General features: G+C 39.1%; 1 protein-coding gene across 1 annotated transcript in view; it reads left to right on the top strand.

Annotated features, from left to right (window-relative positions):
• Positions 1 to 22,276, top strand: part of PDE11A (phosphodiesterase 11A) — a 135,584-nt gene that overhangs the window by 89,727 nt on the left and 23,581 nt on the right. The window contains exons 11-17 of the mRNA XM_086750719.1: positions 3,073 to 3,219; positions 3,325 to 3,432; positions 8,438 to 8,547; positions 11,342 to 11,432; positions 14,672 to 14,772; positions 19,005 to 19,082; positions 20,466 to 20,533. Of these exons, the coding sequence (XP_086606845.1) occupies positions 3,073 to 3,219; positions 3,325 to 3,432; positions 8,438 to 8,547; positions 11,342 to 11,432; positions 14,672 to 14,772; positions 19,005 to 19,082; positions 20,466 to 20,533 (703 nt within the window). The remainder of the gene's footprint in view (positions 1 to 3,072; positions 3,220 to 3,324; positions 3,433 to 8,437; positions 8,548 to 11,341; positions 11,433 to 14,671; positions 14,773 to 19,004; positions 19,083 to 20,465; positions 20,534 to 22,276) is intronic.

The following is a 22,276-nucleotide window of genomic DNA, read 5'->3' as shown; positions in this document are numbered from 1 at the left end:
TTCAAGGCAAATTTTTGCTGTAGTACCAAGGGGTATGGAGATGTGACCAGAGGAGGTATGTCCGGCTTTAATTTACCATAAGCTCACAGAAAGAGTCATGTGAATTTTTTTCAAGGATGAAGAGTGTTGAAATTGCTTGGTCCGCAGGGTAAAAAGACTTTAGAGTATAATGTTCTTAATTGTTTTTAGAAAGGGGAAATTGAACTTCAAAACATTCAAAAGGAAGCAAGCCTTTTAAGTGATTCTAAATCACTGGGGTGCTTTAAAAAATAATTTCACTGTAACTTGAATTTTAATGCCTGCCCCTTCCTCTTATTGTCATGGTACTTTCATCCTCTGTTTTCCTGGAAGAGAGTGTTGTTATTGCTGTTTATTTTAAGAAATCTACTGGAATTTGTCCTGCAGTGCAGCAAAATTTCAAGGATGGATATGTTTTAATATTCTGTATTATGAATATTTTTTATATCTTTGTAATTAAAAAAATGAAGTTTTAATGACTGCTCTCTATAAACCCTGGACTGCTGCATTTCCAGCATAAGAAGCTGAGGACAGACAATGCCAGGTGCAGACAGAATATTGCTGCAGCCCCACAACATATCATTTTCTTAACATTATTCAAATGAGTCTCAACACTCATAATTCTGTTGTTTCCTTTATTGCTGTTGTAAAGCAAATGGTTCTTTTATACAAATGTTATCTCCTGGCTATTAATTCAGCAGTTATTTTGGATTATGGCACTCCTGTTAAATTTAGGAATGTAAAACCTCATAAATATTTAAAAGTTTCAGACTGACGTGGGAAGAAATTGTTTTTGACTTGCTTTGTTAATATCCTGTTGTTCAGTTTGTAATAGATTTGGAATATATTGTTATTTCTCCACTGTTTGACAAAGAGAAAAACAATTGTAGTTGAGTAACTGCTTCAAGTGTTCTCCCTAGAATTGTAACAGGCTGGTAAAAGTGTTTGTTTCCAGTAAAAAATAGCAAGGATTTCCTTTAAGAGGACAAAATCGTGAAGATTTTAATTTGAGCCCACTTCAAAGTTAGTGAAAATGCAGCAATAGGCTTGTAAAGTTGGTTTCGATACAACAATTTCCAGTAGGTCTGCTTACAATCAAGTGCCTCTGGTTTAGCATCTTTGTTATTTAAACTTCTCTCTAAGAAACAAACGAGTAAGGTGGACAAATGTGTTTCTTCTCTCAGGGACAATTTATAGAGTGTGCATTTGCTATGCAATGAGTGTCTTCACAGAATAAATATTACTGTGCATCTTGAGTATCCCCTAAAGATCTGAAGAATAACTGATGAAAAAGTCACAATTTTGTAAGACTGATGAAGGTCTGGACAGAACAGTGTCTGAGCCAGCGTTCCTGTTTCACACCTAACCGAATTTTTTCTTTACTTCAGAAGTAAATGCATAGTTTTTTCAGCCAGATCTTAAAGGGTGTTAAGGTGTAACTCCTGTTGGGATCACCTATAAGTATTTCAAGTGTTTCAATAATTATTAAAAAAAAAAGTTGCTGAATTGATTCAACCTGGATAGGTATGCTAGCAGGCAAAGTAAGTATGCAGTTAACAGAGCTTACGTCTCTGCCTTGCATGCGCCAGAGGTTCTTCAGCTGTGTCCCGGGATGACACTTGACTTGATGGGTTTGTTGTATTTCCTACATAAGTTAACTTCACTGGCATAACACCATGACTTTTTGTGGTATTGGCATGCTTTGCTGGGTGCTGAACTGAAAAAAACTTCTAGCTAGCAAATAAATTAACACTGCAATGTTAATACTATTTTATGGCACGTTTACGCTATCTTGTCTTACATGGTATAGCTAAACCAGCTTAGTCTCTGCATAAAGTAATTATTGAAGTGGCACTTTCCCTTTGGCTAGAAAAAGCTTTTTACATGTCAGTAACTTGTAGTTAGGATGCAGTATTTCAAAACACAAATTTTCAAAAAGGAAACCATAAGGTGATCACATAGAAGCTGCAATTGTGAAGGTGAACTTATAATTGCATGAACAAATGGGTATTTTATGCAAGTGAGTAGCTGGATGTGCCACACCAGCTGAGTCCGTGTGATTTTATCTAATTCAGCACAGTCCAGCCTGTGGGCCAGATCCAGCCCCTTTGTGATGTTTCTACCTGACCCATCACCTTCTCACTGCAGGAGACAGGGAACAGATGCTCCTTCAGCAAATGCAGCCACCTTCACCTGCCCTCTCTAGGGAGATGAGTGGCAAGTCCAAAGAGGCATAAGGAAGGGCAAACAAGCCCGTGAGGGTTGTCAGCACCTCTGCCGGGCTCCCGCAGGTGCGGCCGCTGGAGCAGCCACAACATATCTGTGTGCACAACTGTATGCGTTAGCCAGTCCTGCACACTCCTTTGTGTGCTTTTGTGTGCGTGAAAAGCTCGTTCCTCTCTTAGAACACAAGTCTGCTGTTACATGGACAAAGCAAAATGTAAGGCTTTTGCTGCTGTTTACTGACTTACTACATAATCACTGTGTTGGAAATTATTCTTATTTTACTTTGAAAAGTACTTCTGCTAGCCATTTCTTGTATTAGTCTTTTTTTTTGATTCTATGAACGTGTAGTGAACAGTGTAAAGCAAAGAATGCTTGTATGCTTGTGAATGTAAAGACATTTGGATGAAGAAATGTTGCAGAGCAGTATATTTACTTTGCATTTCTGAATGGCAGCAATTAAAATTCACAGCTGCTCGCTGTCCAGATGTTTCTTGCATTACAGTGTTGTAATTTGCATTGGAATATATTGTGTTACTGCAGTAGCTGTAAAGTGGTCAGCTCTCATAGTCTCAATACGGGCTCCAGTTGGGATGGTGAGCATATTTCCTGCTCGTATCAGGTTCTCCTTCCCACTGTTTCCCCGCTCTGTTAGCCTGACGTGCTTGTATTTCTCAGATGAAGACTTTTATTGCTTGGCATTCAAATCAAGCAGGGGATGTATTGGCAAGTCAGAACTGATGTATGGATGGTTTCTTGTAAGAGTGACACAGAAAAAAAAAAGACCCAAGTTTTGAATCAGAAGTTTCCCTTTCCCTTTGGCACTTTCAGGCAGCAAACATCCCTCCGGTGTCGGAGCTTGGCATTGATGACATCCATTTTGATGACTTCTCGCTTGATGTGGATGCCATGATTACTGCAGCCCTGCGGATGTTCATGGAACTTGGAATGGTTCAGAAATTTAAAATTGACTACGAGGTAACCATCTGCGCTGCAGAGATATCTGCTGCTTTTGTCTTGGCACCACTCTGTCCATTTGTACACATTTAGTAGCCCTGATACAATTTGTACTTTTCATTTCAGACACTGTGTAGGTGGCTTCTGACAGTTAGGAAGAATTATCGAATGGTTTTGTATCACAACTGGAGGCACGCTTTCAACGTCTGCCAGCTAATGTTTGCCATGTTAACCGTAAGTATCCAGCTACAGACGCAATCTCGTAAAAGCTTTTATTGCCACATTGCCTTACCTGTCTAAACATCTTCCAAAATTTTATTTCTTTTCTAGTTATTATGATACTCATTCCTTTCCAATAGAAATGCACACAGAATCAGGTTATTCAACTTAAGGTGGCACATATTTGGCAAAACCTTATAGTGTTTTAGTGATAGTGGTATCACAGGCACTTTAAAGTGACTGAAAACAGATGGCAGTCTTGGAGTGAGCTTGTTATTATAGATCTTGATCTTATGAAAATGTTTTTTCTTCTGGAACTCTTTGATTTGATCTTTATTTCAGACTCTTAGGTTTGGAGGTACAAAACCAAGCAATATTAGAATCCCAGAAGATTTATATATAACATTTATTATGTTGATATATATTACCTTCTTATCCAGCTTCATCTAAATAGTTGTAGCAGGTATTGCCTTATTTTAAGATTACCTTCCAACATAATGATCTGAGTGAATCTTGTGTCTCCACTGGACACTGTAACACTTCTGGGTTTTTTAACATGTATCTCCATCAGTACCTGTAACTCTTTCAGCATACAACTAAATTCTGTTGCATATACCACTACTCTTACTTGCTCTGTCTCCCTACCCCCCAGCATCCTCACTGCATTAAATAATCCACGTTTGGCTAGTTAATTCTTGTAAATGTATTAATACAAAGCTTGGTGGTGCTGGATGTTTAATGTTTTGGTTAATATGGCAAAAGAGAAACAACATGTCTGTGTGCATACAACACTTTCCACTGTGCTTTACATTTTGGGTATGCCTTATCTCCTGATAAAAATAAGAATTCAAGTTTTTACATTTTTCTTTGTGTTCAGTTTTAATGGCTGGAACCATCTCTTGTGAACTTTGAGGTGGTCATATTAATTAGCATTTGTACAAGTATTTATTCATGTGGGATATCACGTGCTTGTTCTCTAATTTTTCATCACTGAGAGTTTATGTTCTCGTTGCTGGCCAGTCTCCGTGGTGTGGTTAGCACCTGGACCCTGTGCGTAGAGGTGGAGACTCCGCAGCCTGTGTCATTCACAGCATAGGTCAGTGCTGTGTTAACATGGACTTGAGACACTCTGTGGCCTGTTAACTGCTCACAGAGCACAGCGTCTTGTGCGTGGGTTCCCAGCTCTCCTCCTCTGTTTGGCATTGTCTCTGTGGCACAACTTTGTGTGTTGGGTGAGAAAAAAATGGCGCCCAGCAGGCAGATGTTGATTTAGTGCTAGGTCCGTCCCAGCTACGTGGGTTTGTTTCTGTGAGCATTTATGGGGGTGTAGGAAAGCTGAACTGTACACCATGAGACAAAGGAAATGAGGACGTTCAACAAGAGAGAAAGGTCACCTCTTCTGGACATGAGGCTGTTCAGCAAAGCAGAATTAACACTGTTTCAGCAGGCGCTTTCTGATGTGCTCTAAGGAAATCTCATGGTAATGTGTGGGCATTGCTCATTATTAAAGTTTTATAAACTTAACATCTTTTTTTTAAGTTATAGAAAAATGAAGAGCTTTTTAAAAACTCTGGGAAGTAAGCACAAAGTCAGGCAGCACTGTTCAGCTGGGAATTGCAGGGATTTCTGCCAAATGCAGTCTGGGGGTCGTGCAGACCCCTAGGCGGAGCTCTGAGGCCAGGTTTTCGGCTGGCTGGTCTGTCGGTGGGAAACGCTCTCTCCCACCAGCATGGGGACGCAACTGTCTGTGGGAGGTGATCTGGGATTTTCAAGCCAAGCTCATTTCATTTCCCGCACTCCTGGTAATAAACTGAACAAGCAATTCCACGTGCAGGGCTGGAAGCATGTGCCTGTGACATGCTTTGCTGTGGCTCTGGCTGAGAAGAGAGTAAGGTAAGGTGTAGAATCCGCCTGGGCTGCTCTCCCTTCCAAGACAGGAAGACTGATCTGAAAAAAGATGCAAGAGAGAGTCTAGTCAACTAGTAATAGCACAAGGCTTGCTCTTACTGCATTTGTCTTGGGGGAACCATCCGCGTGAGTATGTGCCTTGTTTTTTCTCCTGCAAAAGGGGGAAAATTCTTTGACCATCAGAGAGGGGCTCTGATGGTTAAGAAGGCACTGCTTTGTGCAGTTATTGCACTCTATTCCTGGTTCCTTTCTACATGACAGGCAGCAATATTGACTGCACCACAAATATAAATCAGTAGGCCTATTTTAAGGTATTTTCAGGTAGGACTTACTGTAGCATAGTAATGTCCAATCTGTAATGCTGTAGGCTCTAATGGCCCGAGCATGCTCCCACTGAAAGCAGAAGGAAAATTCAGCTGGGTTGAACAAGCCAAACACAGAAATCCAACAAAGCTTAAAGCAGTTTTTTCGCTCCTGGGTCAGCCCTTCTGCATAGCTAAGGTATGTTCCTGTGTATCTAGTCCTGTACTGTCTCTCTCTGGTTAGACACTGAACAATTATAAGCCCAGTCCTGCAAGCCATATCTCCATATTTCAGGCTCGCCCAAATATTCTGAAGACAAGCACTGAACCAAGGCTTGTCTTGCATCCTACGAGTTAAGGATATCACAGGAGAGTATAACACAGGATCAAGCCCAGGCTTCATTATCAGTGCCTTTGCCTAACACAGTTCACACCGATACTTACTTCAAAAAGTAAAAATGTACAAGTAAGCAATACAAAATTAAAATCCCATCTGGTGTGCTAATAACAAAACATATAAATGTGGGGCAAGGTATAATGAATGCAATTCATTTCCTCACATGAAAGAATGACCTCCATAACTCATTGGAGATGCTGCCACTCATGAGTTATGGGTCATTCCTTTTCTGGTCAAAATGAATTTTACTGCACTGTCGTCTACAGACATGTATTTTTTCTCTCTGTGTAAATTCAAAAAATGGGGAAATGTAATCCACTGTTTTCTTGCATTATGTTCAAAGCAGATATCCCTTTACCATAACATTGTTTTAAATTAAATGGTTTTCATTAAGTGATAATATTAATCTCTCATATATTCAATGACAAGACTTTTGATTAAATAAAATGTTGCATTTATTTATGAAATATTAATACTGTTAATGAATTCCTTAATCAAATTTCCTGCATTTGCAATACGGGTTAAATCCTTTACTTTAATCAAAGCTTGTGTTATGCTAAAGAATATTTATTACAGCATCAATTTTATATTATAAAACTTCTATTTTAAGTTGTTTTAATTTAGCCATGAATGTTTTCTCTAGTTTAAAACTTGACACATGGCATGTTGTCAGTTACACTGAAAAAAACCCTATTTTTTTAATCCATTTTTTAAAAATAGACCTTGATTGTTATTTGTTACATAAGAGCAATGTTTACAAAATAAAAAGATAAAACACTTTTTTTTAGAGAATTTCCTCTGCCTGGGTAGCTGGTACTGAAACTAAAAAAAGCAATGCCACTAGAAATCAGGAGAATCCCTTTCATAATATTCAAGTTACTCTGTACACCAGTGGATTCTACGTGAAAGGAATCTTCTTTCCTCATATTTGATCTTCTGATACGTAAACTTTGAGCACAATTATAAAGCTTTTGTAGCAAGTCCTGCACTACTTCAGTTCCCACTGAAACGCATTCCTGAGCACCTGGGGGACCCTGGCTCCCTGTGCTGCCTAAATATTAACATTTTGGACTATGAAAATAGAGGCTGTTTGGATTTGAATGTGCATTTAAGTACAATTTGTGGTCTTCGGAGTGAACAGCAGAGTTTTCACATGGTTTTGCAGCGATTGACTGGCATTTCTGAGTGGGCTGTAAGTTCCTACTGGGTAAGGACATGAAGTCCCACTGATTCTCACTGTCCTTGTATCACTTAACCCTCTTCTTGCCACTGGGTGAAATTCAGTGGAAAATCCCATTGAAAATCAGTGGAATTCAGGGTTTCTTACGCGCCATTGGTGTTCAGCCTTGGTTTAGTCCTCCAGTATAGATGTGGTTTATATTCATTTTATATATTTTCCTTTCATGCTAACTAGATTGTGTGGCTAATTGAGGAGTATGGTTGGAGCCTGGCACTGTGGAAAAACGTGTTACGATAAATATGCGCTTATGCTTCTGAAAAGTTGAAGAACCAGGTTGTTTCTGCTATGGGTAAGATGCACGGCACCAGAGAGGTGGTGTCCCATGCAGACTCCAGTACCTATTCCAGACAGGATCTGTTCAGGAAGCTTGAGGTTAGCAATAACAGTAGTATTTCTTTCCTGACATGAGGCAGTTCAGGCAGGAAAACAGCTATGGCAAGTATCCATGAGGAGAATTATACTGGCAATATATGTTTCTAGGATCAGCTCCCTCATTCACACAGGTGTTATCTGGTCTGAGCTGCTTGTGGGGAATTTCAGTACATTGTTTTTCAAAATTCTTTCCCAAATTCAAGTGGATATCTGCAGCAGAAATATGCTATTTGAGACATTTCCTCTTTAGATCGTGCCGCTTCATTTCATGTGTCCCAGATAACAGATCTCTTAATAGTTCGTAACAGTTCCATAGAGTATATTTTAGCTGGCTTCTTTTGTAGGTCTGTTGATTTAACATCTCAGTTATCTCTGACAATAGGGATGGATTATAATGGTCACCTCAGGATTTAAGAAATCTAAGTACTTCGCAGAACAATAATTTCAAAGTAGAATCAATTTTGTTTTGTATTTCTCTGATATGAAATTCCAATTCCTGTCTTAGTGTGTAGTTATTGGTGTTTGTTTTCAGCTTTCTGCCTTTAGTGCCTTCTGGGTAGTGGAGAAATGGCAGGCTGGAAATGCAACAGAGAGATAATAACAGATCACTCCAAGGACGTTATCTGTTCTGCTAACCATCTAACATACAGCAGGGAATATAATATGACAATAAAGCATTTATCTTCTTCTTACTGAAACATTCATGGTATCAAAACAAAGTTGACTGTTGCTCGATGGACTAACATTACTTATCTCTTTTGCTACTGATAGTTACAGCTGCTATTTTTTTTCTGCTCTCAGACTGCAGGATTTCAGGAGATTCTGACTGAAATTGAAATTTTAGCTTTGATTGTGGGCTGCTTATGTCACGACCTTGACCACAGGGGAACCAACAATGCCTTCCAAGCCAAGTAAGTTTTCTAATTCTTATTACTTTAATTTGTTTTTCTTCCACAGAAGAGCAAAAGGTGACCAGGACAAAGAATGAAGAATTAATTTCAGGCCTCCTAGGCCAAGGCCAAGTATTCTTATATCTTGTATGTACTGTGGGACTATCCATCTTTATCATTCTCCGTTCTTTTGGATAATTGCTGGCTTGTCCTTTGTATCAGGCTGTAGATTGCGTTACCCCTTGTGAACTGACACCGCATATTGAAATGTGGTGCCAAATCTTGATGTTCTTTTCAGGCTGAGGTATTACTGATTCTGATACTCAGCCCAGGAAACACTGAAACTGTCTGTCTGGGTTGTTCTTGCTGGCTGGAATGCACGCTGTTAAGCAAAACATTGTTCAGCTATTAAGAAGACAAGAAAATAGGTAAAACTGAATTCATGCTTTCACAAAAACTTTCACACCAGTATAGGCAAGCATACATAAAGTAATTCCTAGCTTATGGGGTATGAAATCATTGCGGTCATGCTGGAGCTCGGATGCGTGTCATCCACAGCAGGTGGCTGGAGTAGTTGCCTCACCGCATACCCATCAGCTGTGGAGCGCGCAGGGTCCCTGGTCTGTACAAATGCTTCCTCTGTGGCCTGCCCCATAGCCTAGGCTGCTGCTTTCAGACATATTAGTGAGGTAGAAGCAGGTTTGTGGAGAGTTTGAGGGTACTTCTGCTTACTGTGGTGGTAAGGGAACTCCTTCAACCAAGGTCAAATTGTTTCCAAAGTCCGTGTTCCCTGACAATGGGGGGCAAACAGGAAATGTCCCCGGACAACATCCTAGCCAAGCTGTGAAATAAAGCTCTCAGACACAGAGAATCCTCCAAATCCCATGTTGTTTTGACTCCTCAGGTTCTCTACAGTCAGAATATGAGATCTTGAGGCTCTCTTGTCCTGCAGATCCTGGTGTGTGTTTGCAGCTTTGTCTGTTCTGCATTACTGCTAATCCTACAGCATGACAGGGAAGTGGTCCAAAGATATTTGAAAGACAGGGTGATGTTGTGTTAGCTGATTTTGTCCTACCTTTTGCAAAAATACTCTTGCAATGTGCGTATGCACGGGCTGCTGCATTTCTGGGGGCGAGTTGCCTCAGTGAACATCACTCAAACTGATGTTTCTGATATTTGCTAAGCTGCCACTTCTTGAGCTATTGGTGTTGCTGTGCAGTCTCAATGAAACAATGACACTGTCTGGATATTCAATCATTATAGCAAGGAAAATCAATTGCAGGGCTCAAAAGACAGAGCTCCTGGTGCAAAGGTTACCAAGCACTGCTAGATGCCTTTTTGCATCTGAGTCTTGAAGAGAACCAAAAAAGACGAGACAAATGGGAAGGAAGCTCAGCTGATTGATGTTTATGTTCCTAATTTACAAAAATGAGACCTAAGATTTACGTCCTGACCATTTTAGGCTCTGATTAAGTTAACCACTTCTCCACTGTAACATTCCACAACAGTATCTCTTGTGCAGAGGGATGGCTGGGTTAAAGGCAGAGGCTTCAGCATTAGGCTGCTATCACTTATAGTTGTTGTTTGACAGTGGAGTACAAAGAGGAGCCTACCATTTTACGGCTCCATAAAGAAATTGCTGAAGACATTTAACAAAAGACAAACATTACCACACATGTATAAAACATCCCTGAAAACAGAAGCTGTAGTTTTCATAACAGCACCTATGATTTATTCCTCTAACCTGACTTATAAATTTAAGCATCTCATTTTCCTATTTTATCTTCAGTGTTCAATACTGCTGTTCTGCGTGATGAAAGTTCAAGAGGTATATGATGGCGGCAATATCACAGTTGTCTGAAATTGCTCTGGTATATATCTCAACACCAAGTTCTCTGGGGATGATGTATCCTGGACATCCTTCTCTCTAATATAGCTGCTTCTGATAATTAAATAACAGTATGGTGCAGTTTTATAGTATATGCTCCTCGGAGACTCTTTGTGTTTGTCTCTGGCATAATCTCTTATTCTCATTTCTTTGGAAAGAAAACACATCTTGTCGCTTTAGGCTAGGTCCCAGAAGTGAAGTAATGGTGAACAGTAACTATTCTGAGAATCCAGTCCCATTCTCTGCACCTCCCAAAGATTCACAATTTTATAATTGTATTCTGTAGATTTTTGTTCTTTAAACTTAGAAAACCCACCACCTTCTTTGTGGACTTTGAAGCTAATTTTTTTCTTAGACAATAAACATGATGAGAAAATATATTCTAAAAAGATGCTAAACTTTACTTTTATATTCACTGCTCTCACTTGTGTTTTTTTACCTTAGTATTTTTTAAGTGCATAGTTTTACATACAGACAGAACCTCACTGCATTTGCAGGGTTTTTTTGTTGTGTTTTGTTTTTCTTTTAAAGAGTTTGTAATCAACCATTGTAAGCCATTGTGATTATATCTATTAAGAATTAAAAATAAAAAGTAGTAGCAAACCAGCCAGTCCTTACTATTGGTCTTTACTGCACAGCGGTGCGCCCATGCTGTTGCATCACTGAGGCACTTTGAAAGTTGCACTACAAAATTTAATGTAGTTCCAGGAAAATCTTTCCTCAGCTGGCGATATTTAGCAAGGTCTGGAACATAAATGCTGTGTATCTGGCTTTAAGTTAGTATTTTGATCTTATCAGCTGTCTCAAGTGTGTTTGCTGACATGGAGAGGGAGAATGTGGCCACACACTTTCGTTACTAAATTGTCTCTGAAACCTGCTTCATAAGCAGACGAGCAGTATTTGTTGACTCCCCATGTTCTGTTTCAGGAGCGGATCAGCCTTAGCTCAGCTCTACGGCACCTCTGCTACCTTGGAGCACCACCATTTCAATCACGCTGTCATGATTCTCCAAAGTGAGGTATGAAAGCATTACTATTAATCTCACTGTGAGCTGCTGGGCAGTTTCAGGCAGAGAAAGGAAATACCACACACGGTACCTTTTTAATGCCCTCTCCTTGAGGAATTATTTATTGGTTACCACAAAGGTCACAACTAGCGCAAAATTAAACAACTACAAATGCTGATCATAGATCCCAGAGATTATATTTGTCTCAATCAGTTAGGGGCAAGGAGAACATATCCTAATCATATTGTCAGCTTTTCTCAGTCGTCTTACATATATCCTGCTCAGTGGTTTATAGGTAGGCGAAACAAGCTCTTGCCTTTCCCCACAGGTGGTGTATTCAGAGTGTCACAGTCATCCTTCACTGGAGCAATTTAATTTCTTTGACAGTCTTTCTGTAATCAGTATTTTCATGATGGTTTTGCATAATTTTACTAAATGATTTTTTAAAAAAAAGACAAGATTAGATATTAGGAAAAAATTTATTACAATGAGGGTTGTAGAGCACTGGAACAGGTTGCCCAGAGAGGTGGTGGATGCCCCATCCCTGGAAATGTTCAAGGCCAGGTTGGATGAGGCTCTGAGTAACCTGATCTGGTTGGAGATGTCCCTGCTCCCTGCAGGGGGGTTGGACTAGATGACCTTTAAAGGTCCCTTCCAATCCTAACCATTCTATGATTCTAATATTGTGCTGTCCAAAGTACACTTTGCAGATAGAGACATAGTTCTTGCCTAGAATACCTAACATACCAGCAGTATGCAGCATGCACTCCCCAGAGATGTAGTAAGTGAGAAAAGTAGAAGGATGGGCACGCAATCCTTACAAAACAATGGATTTTTTTTTTCTTAATTTACACAGATAGGTTGTTAGAAAATGCATTCAGTATATATAAAAACACAATTGGATACTGTATGCTGATCTGCAGTAACTTTTGAAGAGCATCTGGGAATGTCCCTGATCACAGACAAATGGGAACAGGGTGATGGCTTTACCTCTGTGTACAGTGCCACAGAGATTAGTCATAGGGCTGTGGCTTTAGTGTTTGGTTTCTTGACATTATATTAAAAAAAGTGGACATGGGAAAGGACAGCACCAGTATGAGATTTAAACAGCTCAATCTGCTTACCTTAGCCTATCTTATCTAAAACGCAATACTAAAAGGAATTAAATGGCTCCTTATACTACCAGGGAAAGGCATAAGAAAAAGCAGCATTTGAAAGTTAAACAGACTGGTTCAGAACAGGAAAAATGGAAGGGTTTTTTGTTTGTTTCCTTGTTGTCTTTTTTGTTGTTTTGGTTCTCCACCCCGCCCCCCCCCCCCTCCCCAAACCAATGAGACTGTTCAGCCCCTGGAACAATATTTCCTGGGAGGTGATTTCTCTAGTTCATGTTCTCTATTCATCATGACTAAATGTCTCTCTGAAGACAGGCTCAAGACGTGGACAACTCTGTGAGAGTTTATAGCTCATGTCAGTATAGATGCTTTTCTTTACCTTTTCCAGCTTAAAAAACAAGAAATTTATGAAAAAAAAAAAACCACAAAACTTTTTTCCTTGTTATCTACTCCAGCTTCTTTCGGAGATGTAAAATGCTACCTGAAATGCAAGTCCTCCTCTCAGATCATTCAGGCAGCTTCTTTTCCAGGTCCTCATTTTTAGACCAGAAAACTAATCCTATGGGACTTTTATCCAACGGATGCTATTTGCTAATGGAACACAACACCCCCTAGTTTGGAATAAATGCAGATCTAGATCCTCCGATCTACTTAAAGACACACCAGCTTTCACCAGCTGAGCAGCTGGTCTCCTCTCCCAAATAATAGATCCCATTCACTGATGTTGATACTCTAGTCTGTCTTTGCTATCTAGAATGAAACATAGCATATTGTATTTTTTCTTTAGATTTTTATTACATTGGACAAAGCAGCTGTTTATTCTTTACTCCTGACATGCTAACCCCTCAGTATAAGTGATCTTGAGCTTTGTAGTGACATGATTATATACACCATGAAACCAAGTCAGAAAGGTGACAGATGCTATACAATAAGAGACAACTTGGTAAATTACCCTTGTTGTAATTCTTCTTTCTTCTTTCTTTGGTTTTAAAATTGTTTTTCATAAAGAAACTTTAGATTCTCAAATCCTTCTCAATATTTGTCTGAAAAAAATAATCCTATCATAGTCACAGAGAAGACCATCTTTTCTGCATGTCCTCAGACTATCATGGTTATAGCAGTCCTGTTGCTGGAGGAAAATTCTTGGGTTTAAGGGAATTTTAATCTTCCTAAGCAGTAGATGGCAGTGCATACTGAATGTGGGCATTACAGTGCTGAATGCCACCAAAATAAGGCTCTTGTTTACAAAGAACCTCATTGTTTCTATAGGTGATTAGGAAAAAAAAATGTGTAGTACTATTATTTATGTTAATTTAGATATATGTGACTGATGTCACAAAGACCACTTCTTAAGCTTACATTTAGAATTTACCATTAATTTTGTGTTTTTCAGCTTATTTTCTCTAGGATTTCATAGAGAAATTATAGGATGTCTGTCCCTCTTAGTTTTCAGAAATTCAATTACAAAAGGACCTTCCTGCTCTCAAATAGCAATATTAAATAATTTGTTGCCTTTCGTTCTGGCCATGGAGCACCTTTCAAATTCTTAATCCGTAATCCCTTAAAAAGTAGCCTATTTGGCCTACAAAAAATGTTTAAACTGTGTAAAGTTGTGGTTCTTTAGCCTGAGCAGGGAATGCTTGTACGCACTTTAAGCCAATGCAGTAAGGGGCAGCGTGAGGAAATGGGCTGTTTTGGTTGAGACGCTGATTTAGTGCCTGTGCTCCAACAGCAGTTTGTGTGCCTGCAAGCAGCAGCACAGATAAATCTATTAGGAACACAACTCAAAAGCTGCAGTGCACAGCTCCCCAAAACATCTAATAAGAGGAAAGATTGAGATGTATCCATAGTTTCTCCCCATAAACTGAGTCTGTGCAGGGTCAGAGCAAAGAGTAAATCTTTCCTCAAGAGGCTATAATTTCAGCAGAGTTTAGAAAAACATACCAGGTGCTTGATTACAATCGTCAGCTCTTCCACTCCAATGTAATCTCAGCAGCATTAACATTATTATTTTGTCATAGTTTTGCCATGAATCAGAAAGGCCTCTGTTACAAGGAAACAGTAGACTAGAGTTAGAAAACCTTTTAAAAACCTATATTGATTTCTAGCCTTTTACCTCTTTTATCTCTTTCATTATAGGGTCACAACATCTTTGCTAACTTGTCCTCTAAGGACTACAGTGACCTTATGCAGCTTCTAAAGCAATCGATATTGGCAACAGACCTCACTCTGTATTTTGAGTAAGTATTGGCATTTTTTCTATTTGACAAATGAAAATTCGAAGAACTTACTCTAATGACCTATTAAATACCAATAAGGATATATAATATGAGAAATTAGTGTTTGGCTGCGGTTGAAGAGATTTAGTTTAATACTTAGTATATCTTAGGCTAATAGAAATACCTCAAGTGTCCAAGTAAGTTGTTGTTTTAATGTGTAACATGCCTATATCAACAAAAAACAAGTTAATGCAACACCAGGAATCAGTTACAGCTCAGTCCCATAATTCTTCTGTCCATTTTGTGATGATTCTTTCTACGTGCCTTCAAGCATGTAGAAAATCAATGACATCTTAGAATTCTTTTCCACCATTTCAGAATTTCTAAACATGTATGCTAAGAAATATTATATTTAGTTACAGACCAAGCTGCAGAGGTAATGAAAGCATACACATTGCTGCTTTGAAGAGAAATTACACCAATTTGCATCGCATGAGAATAGGTCTTATAAAGCTTAACTCAAGAGAAGTATAATAGGATCTCTCTCATCCAGTTTTCTTCCTTTTCCTTGTGTGCAAATCAAATCTCTAAGCAGACTTCAAGTTGGTGCTATTTTATGTTTTTCAAATACTGTTAATTATTACTAAGCTTTTCCCAGTGAGAATGTGCTGGGAGCGTGTGTGTAGTTGGAAGAGTCGTGGTGTCACCATCACATTGCACTTTTGGCACCCCCCTCTCTGGCACATGCCTGTAGCTCACTTACAGGGAGAAGTGCTGCCTTCCCAGTCTTGACAATAATTCATCCTCAGGAATTATTTTTTTTTTAATCTCCATTAGGCTCCCATCCCAAGTGCTGGGTAGCATTTAGTAATGTTTTTCTCAACTTTTAGGGGGATATGCCTGGATTCTCCCTCTCCTTTGTGCTGATTGTTGATACCAAACCAAGTTTCCAGAAAGCTTCAGGCTAAGTCTTTACCCTGAAATTATTCAACTATCTATATCATACAGTTATCTTTAACTGTCAATTGTAAAAATACTAACTGGGATGCTGCAATGTTTGCTTTGTCTTTTTTCTTAGTATTTGGTTACTGTGCTGAGGGCTGTTTCTAAACAGTACTGGCAGTACTGATATTCTTTGTTTCCGGCAAGTCTATTCTCAGAGAGGTTGTATTAAAAAAGGGTTTTAATTGATAGTTTTATCATAAATAACTTCTAAACATTAGTCCATGAAGAAATTTCTGCTTGTTGATGAGAAAATCCTGAGCAGGACAAATAAACCCTTTTAAGCATGCTCTTTTTGAAGCTGTCTGTTAGGATTACTTGTTATCTGGGGGGCTGGTATGGCAGAGGAATTTGCTGACAGCTGTAAGTGAGACACAGGGACCATGGGAGTGTGTCAGTACGGGTTCTCCTGTCTCACCACAAATAACAAGTGCTGCAGAAATGTTTAGTGCTGTCAAGGAAGAGATGAGTGGCAGGGGCTGAGAGGGGAGGGCAGCTGCCCTGGCACATCCCTGTGTGCTCCCCCTTGGCCGGGATCCTGCAGCCCCTGGCAGGGCCTTGGGAGGGAACCCAGGCCAGGCCCAGACGTGGCAGAGCATTCTTCCCTACCTGCCTTAGGTTGAAAAACTACACAATCATGTTGTCTTTCTAGTTTTAATACAGAAAAATAATGTCCAGAAAGGGACATAAGCTGAATTTCAAGATTATTCCTTGCTTGCATAATTGATTTTTATGTGCTACATGAATCAGAAAACTTTTAGCAAATGAGGCCTCTTTACTCCGAAGTATTGATAATAAGTTATATTTTCCTCTTGTGTTACTATGATTCATTAATCAGGTAATTGTTATGCTACTTTACTTCCAAAAGTGCCTGAAAAACCCTATGTGAACAGATGTTTCCGCACAAGTATGTAACTTGTTTTTTCAGTTTGCTACATCTTCAGTATTTTTGTAGAGAAGGAAATTCTCATATTTGTATTCTTGTAATCATTAGGTTTAGGCATTCTCAAGTTCAGCTAGCAAAACAGCAACAAAACTCTAGCCAGAGCATGGCTTTATGACCTCCTCAAGGCACTACTTCTCCACAAACCAACAAAAAGATGACTGTAAAAGATCAGACGGAAAATAGACTTGATTTTAGTACATAATTCTAGATAATGATGTTTGTAGACAACACAACAAGAAAAAGCATGGAATCCAAACAAAGTTTCTGGAAATTCACTCAAATGATTTCTTTAGTCACTGGGCTGTAGAGCAATTGGATTTGCTGTATATGACAAGACCATTTTCCCTTCCAGGCAAAATACAACCAGACTCAATGTCACACAGAGACATTGCAAAATTATTATAATTCTGTTTATTTCTGAAATCCTGGCATATTATGTTTGGTTGATAATAGCAAACCTCTTCATTTTGGATACCATGCATAAGCAACCAGTAAGAAACACTGAACTGTTTCCTTATACATGGCTGCTTTCCTCAGGTTGACTCCTTCCTACACTAGAAATTCTCTGTGGAGTTGAACTACTACTTTGCATACATTTAAATGGTTTTCAAAGAAAATTCTTACTTTAAAGTTTTCAGCTTAACATAAGGCCTTGAGACTCACAACATTTTCAGTTACTGTTTATGGATCTCTATATTTCAAATTTGAATGCTTGAGGTTTACAGAATGTCATCATCTTGAGCTTTCAACTTGAAACATTCTTGCTTGTCTTTTGTCCAGCAACATGTGAATTTCCCAGAATATCCAGTACTTCAAAATGAAAGAATTACCAAATTTTATGTTGTTAAGACTGGGCACTGAAATACAGGATGCAAAAATCCACTGCTCACTCTCTTAGTAGAGTACGCAGTTGTTGATGATCTGCTCAGGATTAGGCTGATTTAAGGTTTAATGGCCAACTACTCTTGGCCATTAAAATTTTCATTGTTGTAATATTTATTTCCACTGAGGCCATGATGCTATGACTTTGTGTGAGAGAAGTGAATTTTGTTTTCTACATGTGTAACTTTGCATTGTACCAGCAAATTTTGGAAAGTGAAACATTCTTACATCCTATTTCGTTAAACATAGGGGATTAAATATCATTATGTAGTCCTTATATCTTTCTTTTCTAGTTGCTGTCATTAAATTCATTATAGAAAGGCCCTATAGTAGGAGTGACTGGTCATATAATACAGGACAGTCAGGGACCAGGCTACTGCAAAATGCCCCACATAAAATTCTGTCCATTGATTAAGGGCGATGTTCCTGGAAGTGTGCATCTCCTTGTGTATACAACCTGTACTGGCTGCCGTCAGACTGTGCTTTCAGTAATGACTGTTCAAAAGTTCAGTCTAGCTGAAGTAAATGTAGAAAATACAAGACTTTGTAAACTCTCTCTTATTGGCGAATCTCACTGTCTTCTATGAGACAGGGCACTGGACTGTTACTCAGAACATAGGTACTTGCTTTCCAGCTTTGATGTTAATGTGTTGTGTCACTCTGGGTAAGCTGCTTCATATTTTTGTACCTCAAATTCTGCTATGTCTGGGGCAGGATCTGTTTCATATTGTAGTCACACTGTGTGCAGTAAGAGCCACTTGAAGTCTCAGTGCCATAAAAAATTAGAGACTATGATGAGTCAGAATTTTGGTACTTAAAGGCACCAAACAAGCATGAGCATGTTCTGGCTTATGTTTTGTCCATCTTTGAGGACATATTCCTGAAGACAAACCATGGGACCAAGCAGGGAGACCTAGTTTCTAGTCAATAAGAACTACTAACTCAAGACATCTGCAGCTCCTGTGTCTCACTGTTCTGTTCTGTGTGCTGAAAATAACAGGAATTGCACATCTCTGAAAAACCCTTCAGGATACAGAAGTAAAAAAAAAACATTTTGCAAGGACAAGTAAAGAGAAGTGTGTATATATTTCAGGGGCATTTCTATTGTCTGTCTGTCCACTGCTGTAGCTGAACATTTTGTGCTTCCATGGAAGACTGAACATTTTGGTACCATTTATTTCCTTATCTGCGGAGACCATAAATACAATATTGCTTTTACTAGGCAACTCTGACATTGATAACAGACATTTATAGAACATGTTCGGAAATTAGTATGTTTCGCTTAAATGGACTGTCAGTGTAACGACTTTAACAATGATACATGAGGTGCAGTGATTTCACACCATCCAGAGATCTGTGTTTCTATAGCAGTGCTGCCCTGGAAGTGTCTTGTTTCCTTCTCTGACAGTCTGTTTTGTTGCAGGAGAAGGACCGAGTTTTTTGAACTTGTCAGTAAAGGTGCTTATGATTGGAATATAAAAAACCAGCGAGAAATATTTCGGTGAGCACTACTATTTCTTGTTTTCTGGTTATTTCGAAGTGTAGCCTATTTGTTTAAGGAATTTCATATATCACGGAGTGAAGACTTAGAGGAACAATAGAAGGTAGCTTGTTTTAAAAATATTATCCATGATAACAAATATATGGTATGATTTCTAAACACTACCAAACAGCAGGGCTGTAATCAGTGTGACCTCACCTCCTCCATTCCTATTTCTGCCTTCACACTCTGTCGTATTTTCTTCTCTTTCTCCCAGACTCACCAGTTACCGCTCAGCCCTTCCGCTCTTTCTCCAGAAAGCATCAGTATTCTGCCTCGGGACAAAAAGATCTTTCTTGTCCATTTCCCTCTTCCCTCCTCCTCTCAGCTGTTTTCTTTCACTGGCCATGCTTCTCTCTGCTTTTCCAGTCTGTACCCAGGAATGTGCAGATATACGGTACTCTTCTAGCCCTCAAGAATGATCTGAGCATGCATCCTATTGAAAACCTCAGACATTGTGGGTGGTTTGAGTACACTATGCTTTTGAGACAATAAAATATGTGCATTTGCATATGCATGCCTGATTATGTCTCATTTTATCTGAAATTTCATTAAAATTCTGTTTCCTTTTGCTCTTTGGACAAAACTATTGGCCATTTTCTATTTTCCATATCATTTCACCCATTCCTCATTTTAGATCCAGGCAATATATTTGATGCTTCATTTTCAGTGCCCTTGTTCTTCATTTAAACTTTCTTAGACTTTTATCTGCATCATGTACTGTACATAAACGCTTTCTACAGCTGAATGGTTTCTTTCTCCTAATGCATATAAAACATGGTTGTAGCTAGATATTAAACTACAGTGGAACAGTATAGCTCATAGTAAATCTTAAATTTTTATTGTAGATGAGCAGTAGAAACTGCTTAAGCAGTGTCTGTGATGCCTCCTGTGATTATAGGTTCTCTTGCTACAGCAGTCACTTACAAATAGGCATATAAATTAATCCAGTTTGCAGGTGCTATTATGTAATAATACCCTTACTTATATCATGTGCAGCACATGCTTTCTAGTATATCACAGGTATTAATGTAAGTAGTGTTAGAGGTATTGCCAAATTAGCAGTTACTCCCTTGCAATATTATTTCTTTTCTAGCGTGCAACGCACATTACCAAAATTCATCATCTGATGACCTGCAACACATTAGGCTTCCTAAGCACAATTGTGATGTAAAAGCCATGCTGATGGCTGAGATTTCAAACATGTCATTCTTTTCTGGAGGAAAAGAAGGTGCCAGGGCTGACATTTTATATATGTATTATTTATTTATGCAGCCAGAGCAGAGTTGTTTAGAAATCCAACAAAGGTTGATTCAGCTTGTATTGTTCATTTCTGTTTTTCAGATCAATGCTAATGACAGCCTGTGACCTTGGAGCTGTGACCAAACCGTGGGAGATTTCAAGACAGGCAAGTCATGATTAATAGCAGGGCTGGGAGGAGGCGGGACTGGCGGGACAATATTCCCAGGGTCCTGGCTTACAAGGGACCAAAACTGGAATCAATTTACAGCGGTATTAATGCTATAAAAAAATAGCAGGGGGTTTCTACAAGAAATGGTTTATTGCATAATCTTTCCATGTACACATGCTGGCAAGCAGCATGTAGGTACCTGAAGAGATCTGGCTTTACAACCTCTCCTCTTAATAACTTTTTAAATCCATATCAAAAAATGGATGGATTAAACAAAAACCAGCATGAGCCACATGTAGCTGTGCTTACTTGTTTTGTCCCAAAGTTTTCCTTGGCAGTGGCAGAATCTTCCCTAAAACAAAAATACCAGCAGATGATCTGCAAACTTTGATTAACATAAAATTTTCACTGTATATTATAAGAGAAATGTGTTCATTTTCTCAACACTGATGGAAAAAATTGCATGTGTAGTATAGAGCCTTTTTTAGCATCCTGTACTTAGAAACAAACAAATAAAAATTCAGGCTTCTGCTGCTGAGTTGGGTCTGGCATTGGCAAATAATTACAATGTGGGAAAGGAACCTCTCTCAAAAGTCTTGTTCTTTACCATGTGACTTTCCCTCTTCTAAGCATCTTTCCTTACTCAGCATCCATCCTTAATATTTCCTGTATCCATAATAATTCTCTGTCCTTTACTGAGGTCCAGAACAAGCCAGCAGAAGACAGGCTGTGTGGGGTTTTGGAGGAATACACAGCATCCAGGAGCGCACAGGAAACACCAGTGCAGCTGAGTGTGGCCAAGCACCTGGATGGAGTTGGATTGGCTTAGCAGCAAAGTGATAGTTAAAAAGATGGGGTGAAAAAGAGAAGCTAGGCCAGAGAACTGGTGAGGCAGGAGCAGCCAGATTTCTTGGAGAAGGACAAGGAAGTAACAGAAGCTGAAAGGGACGTACGAAAGTTGCATGCACATTAACTCAATAAAAAAGCATCTATGTGGTGAGGGCTGCAGCTCAGCTTGCAGTTTTGTCAGATGAGTCTTTTTTGCTTTTATAAGCAGACTGTGACAATAGTCCTTCTAAGGCTGTTGCTCTACTTGGCCAGAGTATGGTCACCTCACATGGAAATCTGAGAAGTTGCTCGTATCCTGCAGTGGGAAAATAAGTCACAAAATTTTTCAGTGCCACCTAGCCACAGCTGCAGTGTGTGCAGTGCCTCCTCATTTTTCCTCTTTAACCCAGTTAGCTTCTCCATTTTCTTTGACAGCCAGAATGTCAGGTAGGGTCTGTTTCCCGCGTTGTCAATCTTTGTGCTATGGTGCTGAATTAGTACTGAAGTCTCTGGCAACCTGTTTTTTTTTGTCCTTATCACTTTTGAGGTCTGCAGGTGAAAACTCCCCTGCAGCCTAGCATACCGGCTTACTTTATATTGAAAAATCCAGTCTGGGCTTGATTGAAACATTACCTGGTTGAGCAGAGAGGCTAATAAGTCCACAGAGGGAGAACAGGAAATAGCTGGACCTCAGCTGTGCCAAAAGGAAAAAGAAAAAAAAAAATACATTAAAAGTGAGGGAGAAAGAGATTAAATTGTATGAATCAATAAAGGCTATATGTAAGAAAAATTCAGGAAGAGAAGATAGAAACAGACAAAACAAGAGGGAAAGGGACACAAGGAGAACAGGATCAGAATAGCAGTGAGAGACAGGGGTGAGACTGTGTCTTGATTTTTTTTTTTTTTTTTTAAATAC

Source organism: Chlamydotis macqueenii, chromosome 6 (genome assembly GCF_036417535.1).
Source record: "Chlamydotis macqueenii isolate bChlMac1 chromosome 6, bChlMac1.mat, whole genome shotgun sequence".
Taxonomy (NCBI): domain Eukaryota; kingdom Metazoa; phylum Chordata; class Aves; order Otidiformes; family Otididae; genus Chlamydotis; species Chlamydotis macqueenii.
This window is presented reverse-complemented; position numbering and strand designations above follow the sequence as displayed.